General features: G+C 45.2%; 1 protein-coding gene across 7 annotated transcripts in view; it reads right to left on the bottom strand.

Moving 5' to 3' along the window:
• Positions 1-15,918, bottom strand: part of RGL1 (ral guanine nucleotide dissociation stimulator like 1) — a 295,309-nt gene that overhangs the window by 31,596 nt on the left and 247,795 nt on the right. For all 7 annotated transcript variants that reach the window (XR_014816489.1, XM_003357576.6, XM_005667818.4 and 4 more), the window contains 4 exons: positions 12,442-12,626; positions 9,368-9,492; positions 7,184-7,399; positions 3,026-3,129 (listed from right to left, as the gene is read on the bottom strand). Coding sequence is in view for 6 of the 7 variants with exons in the window: in XM_003357576.6 (XP_003357624.4) it covers positions 3,026-3,129; positions 7,184-7,399; positions 9,368-9,492; positions 12,442-12,626 (630 nt within the window). In the remaining variant the exon portion in view is untranslated. The remainder of the gene's footprint in view (positions 1-3,025; positions 3,130-7,183; positions 7,400-9,367; positions 9,493-12,441; positions 12,627-15,918) is intronic.

The following is a 15,918-nucleotide window of genomic DNA, read 5'->3' as shown; positions in this document are numbered from 1 at the left end:
TCATAAAGATTATTAAATTGGGTATTAAGTTGTCCAATTGGGACATGTTTTCTTCAGCAAGTTAAAAAAAAAAAATTCTCTTCTGGCAACATATCCACGGCTCCACAGGACCTGAGCACTCGTCTTGACCAATCCCCTCAACTTAAGAGATGAAGGTGCCGAGGGCAGGGATTTGCCCAAGTGTCCACTACTAACTGCTGAGAGCTGCCCTACAGAACCCAGGCTTCCGGAGTCACAGGCCAGTGCTCTTACCCTCAGAGTCGGAGGAGATGGTGGAATCAGGACGGGCGCTGTAGTCAGAGGAGGTGGGATCAAATCCCACCTCTGCCGTGCACTCCCTAAGTGATCTGAAACCTGCTGCCCAACTTCCTGAGCTTCCATTTGCTTCTCTGCACAATGAAGGGCTCACAGCCTCTGTAGGATGGCTGTGAAAGTCGGCAGCATCACACAGGGACAGAGCCTGCTCCACCCGGGGCCCCTCCCTCGTATCGCAGTCTCCCTGGGCCTCAGGCTTTTCTCTAACCCTCCGGTGTAACTGACTGGATGATACTGAAGGCCAAGAACTAACAGAAGCCGCATGCAACACTCTCACTATTAAGAATTTATGTGTTTTACAATGAGTGTGATAGGACTCTTAGAATAAAACCATTAAAGTTATTTATATTTGGAAAAAATCATTACAAACTTAATTACACGTGACCCTAAAGAGAAATAAATACATGTCTTTGTCCACTGAAAGTTATTAACATAAAGGATTATCAGGAAAGTGATAAAACCACATAAAATATCTAACCCTGTTCCTTGAATTTAGCAATAGAAACTATGTAAAGCTGATATGGACGTGGTCACTTCTGCGGTGTCCCTACTAAAACATGAACCCACCAAGAAACAAACCAGACACCCGTGTTCGGTTCTATAAAATGGGGCTCTGAGGCTTGTTTTGTAGTGTTCCTTTATTTTTTATTTTTTTGCTTTTTTAGGGCTACACTCACAGCATATGGAGGTTCCCAGGCTAGGGGTCAAATTGGAGCTACAGCCGCTGGTCTACACCACAGCCACAGCAACTCAGGATCCAAGCTGCATCTGTGACCCACACCACAGCTCACAGCAACGCCAAATCCTTAACCTGCTGAGCTTAGCGAGGCCAGGGATCGAACCTGCATCCTCATGGATAGCAGTCGGGTTGGTTGACCCGCTGAGCCGTGAAGGGAACTTCTGTTTTGTGGTGTTTCATAAGTACAAAATACCATTCTTCCCATATGGTAACCAAGGAAATTAAGAAACAAGTCCACTAATTTTTGTGTGTTTTAGCTTCACATTTGCTGTGGAAGAAATCTTTGGCTGGCTAAGTGACTTTCCACAGTGTGCTACTTACTAACCACCAAGAAAAGACAGGCTTCCCTTTCAGTCCCATCAGAGAAGGCTGCAATGGGGTGAGCCTGCATTTCAGCCCCTGACCATCCTCTGCTTCTGATACCACAGTTGGGAAACAGAGATGGGGGGGTGCAGGGGAGGCGCTGGGCGCTGTACGTATCTGGTTTTCCCATCATATCTCACCAGGGCCTATCATCTACGGATTTTATATGATCCATCTTTCATAAAACATCTGTGCAGGGGAAAACCAATCAACTAATCTATCACACAGAGTCATCTCGATTCTCCAAACCAATGAAGAGGAGGAAGAACCCAAGAAAAGAGTGATAATCAAGAAAATTACCCTGGACTTTGAAAAGCCTATCTGACACGTTTTCTCCTGACAGATAACAGCATGAGCTCTGGAGTCCAAGGGGCTAGGGCGTCTGCAGCCCTGTAACACCAGGCATTAAGATCACCCTTTTCAAAACGCTCTACCCATCACAGGATTACGAAACAAATCACGGGACTTCCCTCCAGGCAGACGTTCCTCTGACTGCGAATGGGAGCTTATCGGTAGTGTGGATACTCTGGCCCTCCTTTTTCAGCATAAATCTTGGAAACTCTGGTGACCAGTCTGGGCCTCTTGCAAGTTTGGATAGTGTCAGTCCCTGAAGGCTTAATCAGCTCTGAGTGAGTTGATGAAACTGAGTCCTAGACCTTCTCCCCCAAGAACCCAACCCACCAATTCCACACACGGCCGGCCCGCCTGGGGAGCCAGCTGGCCTCCCTCCTGACTGGAACTGACTGCGCCACATCCAGTATGGATTATTATCAACACTTCATACGTCCTTCGCTGGTATGGCCTGACTTCTTGATCAGTGCAAACCGAGGGAGACTTGTTCAAAGTAGCTGGCCTAGTTTGTAATCAAGACACATTCTCCAGCCTCCAAATCTTGTACTGCGGCTGGGGGGGGGGGACCAGAACCACCCCCTCCCTCACCCCTCCCTCATTTGCAAAAAGTTCAGGGAAGCTCTGGAAATGGGGGCGAGAGCAACAGTGAAACAGTAAGGACATTACAGTGCTCTTTGAACCAAAGGTTACAGTGAGAAACAGAAAGCTGACAATATTAAAAGTGGCTAGTTAATAATTTTAGTCAGGTACCCAGGAAGGAATACTTAGAGGTTTTTTTTCCACATCACTAAGATAGCTTTTGATAGGCAGAAGCAGAAACTACATGCATTGATGCTTGCTGAACAGCAAGAACTGACGCCCCATCTGCAGTCATTACAGCCCTCAACAGCTTGGAAACAGCTTAAGGCTTTGGAACATGGCAGAAGAATAACCAGAAGTAATGGCAAATTGCTGTAACTTCATCATTCTACAGCTGTACCCCCTCAAAACCCAGATAACAGGCACATCCTTAAAATCATCCCCGGAGCCAGTCGTCTCGGCTTTGGCACCCTTTACGAAGGAGCTTGATTCCTGCAACAGCCCTGCCTCCCAACTCATCGACATCATGTGTAAAATGCACCCTGCCTGCAACACATGGAGGCTTTCAAATATGTTTCTCAGTTATATAATACGAGCTTTGAAGGTGAGGCCCCACACCGTTCATGCAGCAACTCATCAGCGCAGCCACAGAAAGCCGAGCAGACACGTGGGACTTACTTTGGGACCGCAGCCCAAGTCTTCTTTAACCGATAGATGGAATTGGACTGCAGGGCCGACACGATGGCCCTCAAGGACGAGAAATTCTTCAGGATTCTACATTCCTGTACGGAGAGTGATTAAAAGATAAAAGGCATTTAAATATCAATAATACAGTGAGTTGGTGGTTTCCTGTTTTAGAGCTATCACAGCTGCCATGAATTCTTACCACTAAATAGGCAGCTGTATAAATACTGAACATCAAAAAGGGACTCCTCACGCCCACCCCCGTTGCCGAAACACTTTATAGATTTTGGCACCGAAGGCTTGTTTTTCTCCCTTTAATATATTTTTTGTGTTGTTGTTACAGTTTTATGGCTTCCAGCTTTCCCAGTAAAAACACGAATGGAGGCGAGTCCACAGGGCTCTGCTAGAGAAAGCCAACTTTCTTCTGCTGGAAAGCACACACACGTGTACCCTCAAAATACACATGAAAGATGACTGTATCCTTTAGACCCACGAAATGAATCGGGCAGCAGCCACTCTGAGGTCAGATGGTATCAAGCGTCTCCTGACCAACCCTAGTCTGGAGAGGGGTATATAACGTGGCAATAAACAGTCACCACGAGCTGAACTTCGGCTTTTACGTTCCTAGCCAAGAGGGAATATTTTTATACACATGCATTTGGTTTCAAATTGGCTTGTGCCACAATCATAAACATCCAGAAACACCTTGGTACTTCAGTGTTTCCAAAGTAACTTGAGCTTTTAAAGTAAAATTCGTTTTGGCGGTGTTTTCAAACAAAATAGAAAGAGAACAGGAAGCATTCTGGATGTCGTTTTCTGGGGAAGGGGGAAGGCTTCCTGATCTGAAACTTAAGCTATCTTTCAGAGTCTGTAGCATCCATAGGCAGTGACCTTGGAGTCAAAGCCCTGCTGAATGACCGGCAGGGACAGTAAAGACGGTCAGGGAGAGGATCCCATTCTCAGCCAGAAGGGGGAAGGGGGCAGCATGGGGAGAGTGGACGATGCCTCGTGTCCAAGGAGATGCTTCACGTGCAGGCAGGAGGGAGTGTGACACACCCGCTGTTTACAATCAAGTACACTATGTGAGCATGGGCTTGACCTTGTGTGGAACATCAAGGGCAAGAGGTCCCAGTGTGGTTGGGCATAAATGCACAGCCCTTAAAAGATCACTTCATGATGTCATCCTAGTCCTGAATGTGAAGGAAAAACAGCATCCTCTAATTGCGCATGCCCAAATCTGGCTACTTAAAATTATTATGCCAAACAAACAAACAAAAAACCCCAACATTTTCTTAGAGTAAATGCCGAAGTTCTTTACAAAAGTCATGCCCACTCTTTTTAAACGCCTCGATGCTTTCCCTTTATTTATAAAGAGAGTGACAGAGGGAGAGAGAGAGCGAGCGAGCTCTGAATTATAGTGCGTTTGGAAACCAAGCCCATGAGAGCATGGTTCAACAAAGGTTCAGAATCCAAGTTATGCTCTAAAAATCAGGAAACTTGCAATAAATAAAGGAACTCAGGCCCGGCGATTTCATGCAAATTGTAATAAACATATGGAACACATTATTCAGAAAGAGGCTTAAGCTAAGGGTTTAAAGGAGTACAAGAGGCATCTGGCCCCATTTCTAGAAAAGGAGGGATCTTTGAGGAATTGTGAGGCAAAAGTAAAAATGTAGCAGGAAGGCCAGTCCAAGAAAATATAAATTCTATTAGGTCAGAAATATTTTGTGTGTGTAAAATTATCATTTTTTCAAACATCCTCTCAATAGAAAATGACTGTGATTAATGCAGGAAAAGTAAAGTAACTCCTGGCTGGAAGTCAGCTGTGAATTTTATTATTTTATTAAGTTATCTAGACAATTTCAAGGGATGAGGCCTGCTCAGCATTGGGAACCTACATCATCAAGCATTAAGAACCCTTGCCTTTTAAGCATGTGCTATGGGAGTTGGAATATTATACAACTTGCATTTCTTTTTTTTGCTTTTTAGGGCCGTACCCGCAGCATATGGAGGTTACCAGGCTAGGGGTCCAATCAGAGCTACAGCTGCCAACCACAGCTACAGCCACGCAGGATCCTAGCCACATCTGCGACCTCACAGCAACACCAGGTCCTTAACCCACTGAGCAAGGCCAGGGATCAAACCCGAAACCTCACGGTTCCTAGTCAGATCTGTTTCCCCTGTGCGCCACGATGGGAACTCCCAACTTGTATTTCTTATTACCACATAAACGCACAATTTATATTTAATTTGGACCAAAAGTCATTGTCTGAGCCATATAGATGTGATATGCTTGCTACAGATTTTCTAAGCAATTGAATTGATTAAAAGTAGACAGACCTTTCTTCTGAGACATGTAGATAACTGGAAATGATATGGCATTTGTGGCCCAAAAAAAAAATACATTTTCTTATCAGTATAAGAAGACAGAGAAATTCTATGCTCTATCACACTCTATTAGAACTTCTTTTGTAGCTCTTACTTATTAATAAGAAAGCTCAATTCAGAACAGGAAACGTCTAACTTGCAAAAGATAGTCTGTTTCTTCCATGTAGTAGTTTTCCATAAACTAAAGTCAGTGGTATCAGCCCACCTACAGACTCAAAATAAATTCTCTGGCACAATTATGGCTTTGCTATTTAATCAAAGACAGCAAAAGAGAAGGTGGAAAAAAAAAGAAAGTGTAAAAGTTTAAGCATTATTAATGCGCAGATTGGGGCTTAATGAGAAAAAATATAAAACAGGGTAGAAAACAAAATGTGTTTTAGTTAGGGTTGATCCATAGAGTCCAGAACAGAGAATGTTTACATAATAATTATTTGTCAAAATTGCTGTTAATGGCATATGGCTTTTGCTGATGTAATTGCTACTGCCTAGGGGGAAAAAAAAAAACTTGCCCTTTTCTGAAATACCAAAAATCCATCAGTTACTCAAGGCTGAATTCAATCATCCCATCCATGAGCATCCTTCCATCACCCCCAGGCAGCAGCGAGAGCTCTCCCTCTCCCACATCCGTAGTGCTTAGCTCGGAGGGCCCTGCTCCTCCTCAGCCCAGGCTGAGACAATTCCAATAGGTCTCAGCTTCCCTGTTTGACAACAGGCTCCTGCGGGACCAAATTAATTGTGTTTAGCCTATCTACATCTCCAAAGTACATAAAGTTACAGCCCAAGAGTTCCCGCTACAGCTCAGGGGTAATGAACCCGACTAGTAGCCATGAGGACAAGGGTTCAGTCCCTGGCCTCGCTCGGTGGGTTAAGGATCCGGCGTGGCCATGAGCTGTGGTGTAGGTCACAGACGTGGCTCAGATCCCACATTGCTGTGGTGCTGTGGCGAGGGCCAGCAGCTATAGCATCGATTCGACTCCTAGCTTGGGAACTTTCACATGCCTCAGGTGCGGCACTACAAAGCAAAACATAAACTAAAATTGTAGTTCAGGAGCATTGAGGGGGTCATGAAATTCTGGGTGACTCACTGAATACTGTCCACCTTTTCTCCATCATGAAATAAGATGCTGACAAGCGAAGGTCTGGGTCACGTGACATGGAAGCAGCTGACCCAAGGGACTGGACTGACCCCCAGCAGGAGGTAATTCAGGCACAGGAACAGACTCTGGCCCTCCTGCTTCAGATATAAGGCCCTTAGACAAGCCCTTGATTAACACGGACTCTGTATATCTCAGCCCTTTAGACAAGAGACTTGAGATCCTGAGAAGGTACCGGCTCTTTAAGTCTGCAGAACATACAACACTTCCAGTCCTGGAAGACTGCAGGGTAATCCTGCGATGAAGGGCTGTCCATCGGGCACTGAGGCCACCAGTGTCTATCTACTGAGCATGGCGCAGAGCCAACCCTCTGTCTGTGAAAAAGCAGGCACTCTGTCTCACCCTGAAGAGGCAGCAGTACAGGGGCCCAAGAGCAGAAAAAAATGAGCAGGGGACCACTACTTTTGAAGAGGCAAAATGAACAAAACTCCAATGTTAAAAAAGGCAACTTTTTTCCCTTACTTTGGAAGGACAACAATAAGGGTCACAAAACCCAGTGGGCCCCCACACATGGTCTTTTGTTCGCCTTTCAAGCAAATGGAAACATCACCCTGACGCAGAGTCTCCCAGACCTGCTAACCCCAAAGCATATTTGTAAAAAGAGAATTACGTGAGCGATGTTAATCCACTTCTCGATGATTCTGGCTCTCTGCTGAGTTCTGAGCTCTTTGCCGCCCAGGATGGTGCTGACAACGCACTTGGTGAGGGTATTAAACTGAGAGATGGTAGCGCGGATCGTAGGAGCCAAATGTTTGTTTTCCTTCTTATCCCTGCGAGACCAAATGCAGCCCAGGCAGTGGTGAGGCACGACCTTCTTGAAGAGTTGCTAGAACAAAAGAGGAATTGACTTTAAGGACAACACAGACATTTCATGTGGCACAGCATGCCGTCTGTAAATTGGTATTTTGTGAATGGACGAATAATCCTTTTCTACGTGATCTGCCTCGTGGTGTTCATTTCCATGGACCAAAGTAAATAATTAATATGTTAACTTATCAGAAAAGCTCACGTAACCTTTCCAAATCTGCTCACCTGAACGCATGGAACACAAAGACCAAAAGAAAAGTGAGATGACCAAGAACATTTGCACTTCTCTGTGTTGGAAGGAAAGCCAGGTAAAAATCTACTCTACTCATTAGCAAAAAGAAATGGCTAAGATTATTCTGACCTCAAAAACCATACCCATGGTACATTCTGGATACTCACAATCGTGAACTGTGTATTCTGCATATGGATGACCACCTGAAAAGGGATTCTCAGAAGCACAGGGCATGGGACACTCATCAATGTCACTAGTGCCCATTATTCAAAATGAAGACAGGGGAGTCCCCATTGTGGCTGGGCGGAAACGAATCTGACTAGCATCCACGAGGACACAGGTTCAATCCCTGGCTTCGCTCAGTGGGTTAAGGATCTGGCATTGCCGTGAGCTGTGGTGTAGGTCCACAGACCTGGCTGGGATACCGTGTTGCTATGGCTGCAGCTGTGGTGTAGGCTGGCAACTGCAGCTCCAATTGGACCCCTAGCCTGGGAACCCCCATATGCCACAGGTGCAGCCCTAAAAAGCCAAAAAAAGACCGAAAAATAAAATAAAGTAAAAAAGACAGTAAGAAATGTATAAAAGGCAAAACTATCCAACATCACACAGTAAAAAGAAGGAAGAGGAATTTAAGGCCTGGTTCCCAGGTCTTTGCCTAAAAGTCATACCCACTGGTTTCCCATCTTTCTCTTACACCCTCAGTGGTGGAACAACAACAAATTTGCTGACCAAATCTTATTCTCATTTACACACCAATTCAATACAAAGATGTGTACTAAAGAGAGAACACCAGGGTTTACTTTTATGTAGACTGTCCGAGTTACTTCTGATGGTTTATCTGCGTGCTAACTGGACACAAACGCGCTGCCCCTTTCGGTGCTGCTTTGGCCGAAGTGGTAAGTGCCAGAGAGCTGAAGCCACTGTGATCCTTACCAATGGCCCTTTCTTCTTTAACCAGCTAACACTGAGCTATGAAATGTAACTGACGTAATCAAATATGTACAGCTAACAAAAATATTCAAACTTCAAAAGACCAGGAAGCCCATGTGGAAATGAGCTGCGGAGACAGGCACATGTGGATTCAGTGAATTTATTTCATCCTAACTTATACTTTGACCCCTTTACAATCCTCCAAATAAACAGTTCAGATCTTGAAATATTTATGAGTCTAAAGGCAGGGAAATACCCATGGAACTGGATAGATTTTGTTGCCCTCGGATTAGAATTCTTATTTCCCTCTGCATATTGAGTGCCAAAAAAAAGCACCTTCGCCCAGAATTGTAAGAATCGCTTAGGCCTGGAGTTCCCATCGTGGCTCAGTGGTTAACGAATCCGACTAGGAACCATGAGGTTGCGGGTTCGATCCCTGGACTCGCTCAGTGGGTTAAGGATCTGGCATTGCCGTGAGCTGTGGTGTAGGTTGCAGACGCCACTCGGACACTGTGTTGCTGTGGCTGTGGTGTAGGCTGGTGGCTATAGCTCAATTGGACCCCTAGCCTGGGAACCTCCATATGCCGTGGGAGCGACCCTAGAAAATGCAAAAAGACAAAAAAAAGAAGAGCTTAGGCCTGAATTATTCAAGATGACTGATGCAAATCACATCTTCACTCTGCATATCCAGGCACAGCCTCTCTCAAGGATTGGGAAAAGACTTAAATCACATTACCCGACGACCCTCTCTCTCCAGGGCCACCAGTACTGTCACGCCCCATGTTTTAAGGAGAAGCACATCTGAGGCACAAAGAGAAGACATACCGCATCCATGTAGGTCAGCTGCTCAGCCACCAGGTCTTCGGAGAAGCACGTGAATTCTGCAGACCCGCCACCGTCCGGTTCCCCCTCCTCCTCCAGGCTGAGGGAGATAGTGTTGGGAAACCCATCTGTTCACAGGTAGAAAAACATTAGTAATTTGGTGCCACTGCGTACGACCTTGTTTGCAGAGTCAAAATGGACTTCTTTAATTTAGAAAGAAGTGGGCTGAGCCTTTAGAAAATCATTAGGAAGAGAGCAGCAAGCACAATAATCTCAGGGAAATGAAGGCTCCTCCATCTCTGCTTGTTCCTAAGGCTTTGTTAGGCTCAGAGGCCTCACGTTGTCACCTGGGTAAACCACTAGTTCCTCGGCCAAGGACAGAACCAGTTAGGCAAAGTCCAGAGAAGCAAAGCTGGGTTACCTTCAGGCTGATGCCCTCATCTGGGGCTCCCTCAAGCCCTCTGCTCAGCTCAAGCACTAATCCAGCTATTTCCTAAACCCACCATGCAATTCCTAGTTATGGGGCCATTTACAACTGGAAGCCTGCAAGGACTGGGTATGAAGGCAAGCCGGCTTTGGGGAGTTACATGGGCCATTTTGGTGTCAGAAATGCTGAAGTTCTCAGAATTCTCAAAAAGCCCTTAGAACCTCAAAATGTTAGGAGTACCTTTCAGCTTCCACTGAAGACATGGGGGAAGGAAAAAAAAAAACCTCACTACCTAGGACTCCAGATCAAAAGCAGAAGCACTCAGCCATGGAAGGGGACTGCTCGTCTTCATCTTGGAAGACTGTGGAATTGGAGGAGGTTCACCCGAGTGCCTCCCTATCCTCCCTCCCCTGGAGACCTCCCCATGCCCAGCTCGTTCCCCAGTCTCATCCCCTCTCACCCTCCTTGCTCTCTTGCCTGTCAAACCTGTTCTCAAGAAGAAAACTCTAGTGGCATTCAGTTAGATCTTAGCAGACCTTTAAAGGAAGGTGTTACTAGTCCTCTGGAATGTTTACATTGTACGCCTCCGGGAAATGAGGACTTTCAGGCATCTTGGATCCAGTTGGGGTGGTCTTTTCTTAGTTTCCTAGGACCCTACATCACGTCCCCTGTCGGAGCATCATGTGGCTATCTGTCCACCCTGGTGACAGGTATGCGATTTAAGGCTGGCCTTCTCAGCCTGGAGTTGAAGGTTCCGATGTGAATGGGTTGGGTCCTGACTGGGGAAGGCAGGACTGGGGTCTGGGACACGAACAGGCATGAGCTAAAGAAAGCTGAAACCGCATGATTTTACCACTCCGCCTCCACATAATTCTGGTTGTCACTCATTTGGTGGAGGAATAAGACATCGAAAATACCAAAGGTTCAGAATGAGCCTCTCGACCCTCCTGCTGGCCACGGTACATAAATCTAAGCCGGTCACTCTGCGACGCAGAGGCTGGCTCACTCCAGCCAAGGACTCTACGTGCTTGATCTCATTCATTCTATACTCGTAGTGGCCAGCTATGTGCCTTGGATGTTGATATGCATGAAGATTACGTGGTCCTTTCTCTCTGAGGTCCAGTCCATGCTTTCAGTGTCTCAGCTTTGCACTCTCTTCCAGAGATAAGAAGGTAAAAATGTGAAGCGACATTTCACTTGGGGAAAAAAACCCGCAGGAGAGCTCGTTTGCTTTTGCCAGCATGAAATTGGGTAAAAATAAGCACACGGCAAGCAAGCTCTTAAAACGTTTTCAGGAATGATTCCTGTACTTAATAAACAGAGAGTTTAGAGCTTTCTTGATTAAAAATTTCCAAACACAGGGGGAAAAAAAAAAAAATGCATTCCTGGGATTGCCTAAAGCCTTTCCAAAGTCAGGCCATCTCCCTCTGCCCGGCCTCAGCCTGCCAAATGAGCTGGCCTCCCAGTCCTCTTGGAAACAATGAACCACCGGTCCCACCGGTTCCCCAATTAGGCCTGGAGCCAAGGGCAGCCCCCGTGGGCAGAGCTGGGCTCGAAGCACATATCCACTCCAGCACAAAGACAGGCGGGGGAGGCCCTGAGGGGAGTGGAGGTCCGGCATCCGAACATTGCCGGCAGATGAAGTCATCCGAGATACAGAGCACTTGGCAGTCAGCTTCCAATGATGCAATGGCATTTTCCCCTCTGTGGTCCCCCACACATAAAAAAAAAAAACAAAATTCAACAGGTACTGTTTGGAGTTAAGCTTCTTTTCTCCGGCACGGATGCCCGCCCCCGCAATGGGTGTTGAGGAATAATTTCCTTTCTCTCGCTGAGGAATCTGGGTGTCCCTTCAGGGAAATGACTGTCAGAAGCTCTAAGTGGGTCAGCCGCCAGGGCACCCATCACCCAGCCAGCCAGTGAGGGGATGAAGCATCATGCTGACAGGCCGTCCAAACCTCTTTCTGACTTTCTTCAAAGCCTGATAGTTCCTAGCAGCTCATGACCTGCAGTGGTGGCCCTTCGTCTGTCCTTGAAAACAGGCAGTCAATTCCTCAGAGGAAAAAACAGCCACAGAAACCTCCTTTTGATGAGGCCACTGGGGATGCGAAACGACAGGCATCTGTCCCCGCAGGAGACAGACGACAGCGATGCTTTCCAGCCAAGGAGAAACATCTTTGCTGAGCCTTCTGAGCTTCTGCGAGGCCAGGAGCAGAACTGAATTTCAGTCCTTGCCTGCTGAATGGGGGCGGTGGGCTGTGGCGGCTTTTCATTTGACAGAAGGAAGAACCACTCAGGTCGATAATGAAAAGCAAATTCCGGTTCAGCGAGGTATGTGATGACAAGGAGAGGGGCAAGAGCACCTTTCTGAGCCTCTGTTTCCACAGCTTTTTCATCTACAGCGAGGGAGTCTGACTGGGTGGTCTTGAATATCCCCTTGGCCCTAAAAAGCTCTACAGGCCCTGAATCAGCACTTCAGTAACCTTGAGACTTTTACACCCACTCCCGCCAGCCCTCGGGCGGCTTGTCCCGAGGGAAACCAAGGCCCTCTATTAAATAAGTACACAAAGAACATTCCCTACAGTTGCTCAGGCCGGAGGTGTGCAGAACCAGAGTCTAACATCTTCCCTGGACTCTGACAAGTACTCACTGTCAGTTTCTACTTCTTGCTTGCGAAACTGCTCCAGAAGATTCTGTGCTCGTCTCTCCGGGTCAGAGCCTGGCATCATCTGCTTGAGATACTCCAGGAGTTTCTGTAAGCAGGGGAAGTGAGGTGGCTCTCGGAAGTCCTCCGCACACTGGTCAAGCCAGGCTCTCAGGATGGAGGCGATGGCACTGAGAAAGACACACGGAGTGTCACTGCACCCAGATGGCTGTGGAGATGCCAAGGCAGCCCTGGCCACCCGGCTGCCCTGGGCAGGCCTCGGCAAAACTTGCCAGGCTGACAGTTTGCCTCGACGTTCCTGGCCGTATCAGTTACGTTAAAGCATTTGAAAATTGATTCTGATACCTTTTATTATTGTAAGTGGTGGCTGGGAAACAGGGAAAAGACTGATACTTTAAAAAAAAAAAAAAAAAAAAAAAAGAGGACCATAAACTTTGGAAAAACCCATACAAGGCCAGAAAAAAAAAAAAAAAAAAAAAAGGTTTAGTGAGTCTTGCAATGACTTCAAAGTAATCTGTATACAAGATTATGTGTTTCCAATTCTGGGTTCACTCAAGTCAGAGACCACAAAATCTAATCACTAACATTTTATGAAATAACTGACCGAGGCCAGAAATCTGATGAAAGGGCGGGCCTACGTTTAGGAAAGACAAATGTATAAATCTAATTTTACAAAGATCACCCAGGGTTTCAGCATAGCACCAAAAATGTCCTCACAAAATTATCCTTTTGCGGGAGTTCCCTTCATGACACAGTGGAAATGAATCCAACAAGTATCCATGAGGATGCAGATCTGATCCCTGGCCTTGCTCAGTGGGTTAAGGATCTGGCGTTGCTGTGAGCTGTGGTGTAGGTGGCAGATGTGGCTCGGATCCCGCATTGCTATGGCTGAGGCATAGGCTGGCAGCTCTAGCTCCCATTCGATCCCTAGCCTGGGAACTTCCATATGCTGCAGATGCGAGCTTAAAAAGACAAAATATATATATATATCTGTCTCCTTTTGCTTTTTAAATTACCAGAGGACAATGGGTTTCGTGTGGGAGAAACAGTGTAAGTAGGTTCTGAAAGGTAAGGAGAAAAACTTGATAAGCAAAGCCAGTCACTGAAGGTGAATTCCTCCAGCGGCTCAGCCGAGTCCACCTAGGGTGAAACAGGGACCGGGGCACAAAAGGAGATGGGGCATTGGGTGGGCACAGTTCCCCGCAGACAGGTTACTAATGACATGAGCTTGTTCTCTTTACGATAGTGGCAGCTCCTCACTCGATGGAAGAGACGAACAGCTGATGGACAAAAAGAGTGTTCTGTGTGTTATTATTCTACTTTCTGTATTCAAAGATGACTTTACAGCTGCTCCTGAGTCAGGCCCGTGCTGGTCTGTGTCCCATGGAGAACACGGGACTTTGCCTCAGGAGTGACCAGCCATCTCCAGACAAGGCGTATATCCGTTGATGATGTCTGGAGAAGACGACCAGGACTATAATTCAATCGATGCATGCTTTATTGACAGAGATGAGATGCTTTCGTCTAGCTACAGACCTAATTAAACTTTTTCAGAGGAGAACACTTTTTTTAGCAAATTTTAAAATTATCATCTAATTATACTTCAAACAAATTGTTTGCTTAGTTAACAAACTATAAAGAAACTAAGACGTATTGTGATGCACATATATGAAACTGTAGGCTGGGCTTTGACAGGTGTCTCCAAATTTCACAGGTCTCAGTTTCACAGCAGAGAGCTGGACTATGATTAAGGCATAAATACATCCAAAGCCAATTTAATGCTTAACTTTTGGAACCGAAGTACAAACACAGAAGGAAAATTAATTAACTGATTTCACTGCTGTGGAGATCACTGTTTCACTAATATAGACATGAAGATATTTGGAACTATAATGTTCACATATCGACAGCAGAAATAGGTGACATAAAACCATCAGTTAAAGCTGGAATTTAAAACCACAGAAATAATTCAATTATGTTCTAAGTCTTAATCCAGATTAAATAAAAAGATAAAAGTTTTATTCCCATGCAGAAAGCTACAAGAAATTAGTCTGGGCTCTGGGACTAACTGAAAGCATGAGTAAAATGAAATTAATGAACTTAACAGTGGGTGAACCTTCAATACTTGGTTCACTTGTTACATCATCTGTTAGTATGACTATTTCTCCCCCTGCCCCCAACATTCATATGTTGAAGCCCTAACCCTCCCTAAAATAACAGACTTTAATCTTTTGACAGCCCACACTGAGCACTCATTATTTCTCCTTTCTTCATCAAAACCAAATATCGTGAACTGAAGAAGAAAATGATGAAGTGGCATTCTAATATTTCATCTTTATAAGGAAGATGGCTTTCTCTATGAATAATTTCCCTTCTTCACTGACAAGGACTGAGCCCAGAACAAGAATGGGCAAATAGGTGGGGTAAAAGCCTAGAACACAGGAAAAGCTGATGTTTGTATGCATTAGAGGGACTCATAAAACAGATTTGCACTTCTCAAAAGAAGGATGATTTAATCTAATCAGTACTATTACTCTCTTAAATTTTTTGGGGGTCACAAAACACAGCAGCTTGATGTGGGATCTCAGTCCCCAGACCAGGAACTATGAAAGCACTGAATTCTAACCACCAGACCACCAGGGAACTCCTCATTTAATTTAATCAGTACTATTACTCTCTTAAATTTTTTTTTGGTCACAAAACACAGCAGCTTGATGTGGGATCTCAGTTCCCAGACCAGGAGCTATGAAAGCACTGAATTCTAACCACCAGACCACCAGGGAACTCCTCATTTAATATTTTTTAATATTCCAGTGAGAAAATACTCTTTCCATGACACTGATGAAAAAAAAATGGTTATGGAGAGATGATGATTCACTTCACACGACTTAAAATCACAAAAAGCCTCCAACCAACAATGTGACCAGCAACCCCACGACTCTAATAGCTCTTCAGAGGTTTGTAACTTAAAAGAAAACCCAGGTATAAATCCAAAATTATAGTCAAAAACAGACATTAAAAATATTAACATATTATTTACTCCATTTACCCCTATAATTATTAGTTTTAAAATTACATAACTGATTATTCTTGGAAAACGGGTAAATGTTACAAATGTGTATAAACTAAAACAAAATATCTAACCCCCACACTTCCTTCTAATCCTATTCCCATGACTTTGTGTTAATAGCCTGGAGTATAACCTTCCAGACATTTCCATGGATGTGTATATATATTTAAATAGATGTAATATGGAGGAGGAGTGATCGAGAGAGCAGAGTAGGACATGGAGCTCACCTCCTTCCGAAACAAACACATCCAAAGTACATCTACATGTGGGAACGATTCTCACAGAACATCCACTGAATGCTCATAGAAGACCTTACATTTCTGAAAGGGCAAGAAAATCTTCATGTAACTGGGTAGCACAAAAGAAAAAAGGAAAAAAAAAAAAGAGAGAGA

The sequence above is a fragment of the Sus scrofa genome, chromosome 9 (assembly GCF_054392235.1).
Source record: "Sus scrofa isolate SSC_HxYL_T2T_F1_AM1 chromosome 9, Sscrofa_HxYL_maternal_Yorkshire_Landrace_v2.0, whole genome shotgun sequence".
In the NCBI taxonomy this organism is placed as follows: Eukaryota; Metazoa; Chordata; class Mammalia; order Artiodactyla; family Suidae; genus Sus; species Sus scrofa.
Note: the sequence above shows the minus strand (reverse complement) of the source record. Positions and strands in the feature narration are given on the sequence as shown.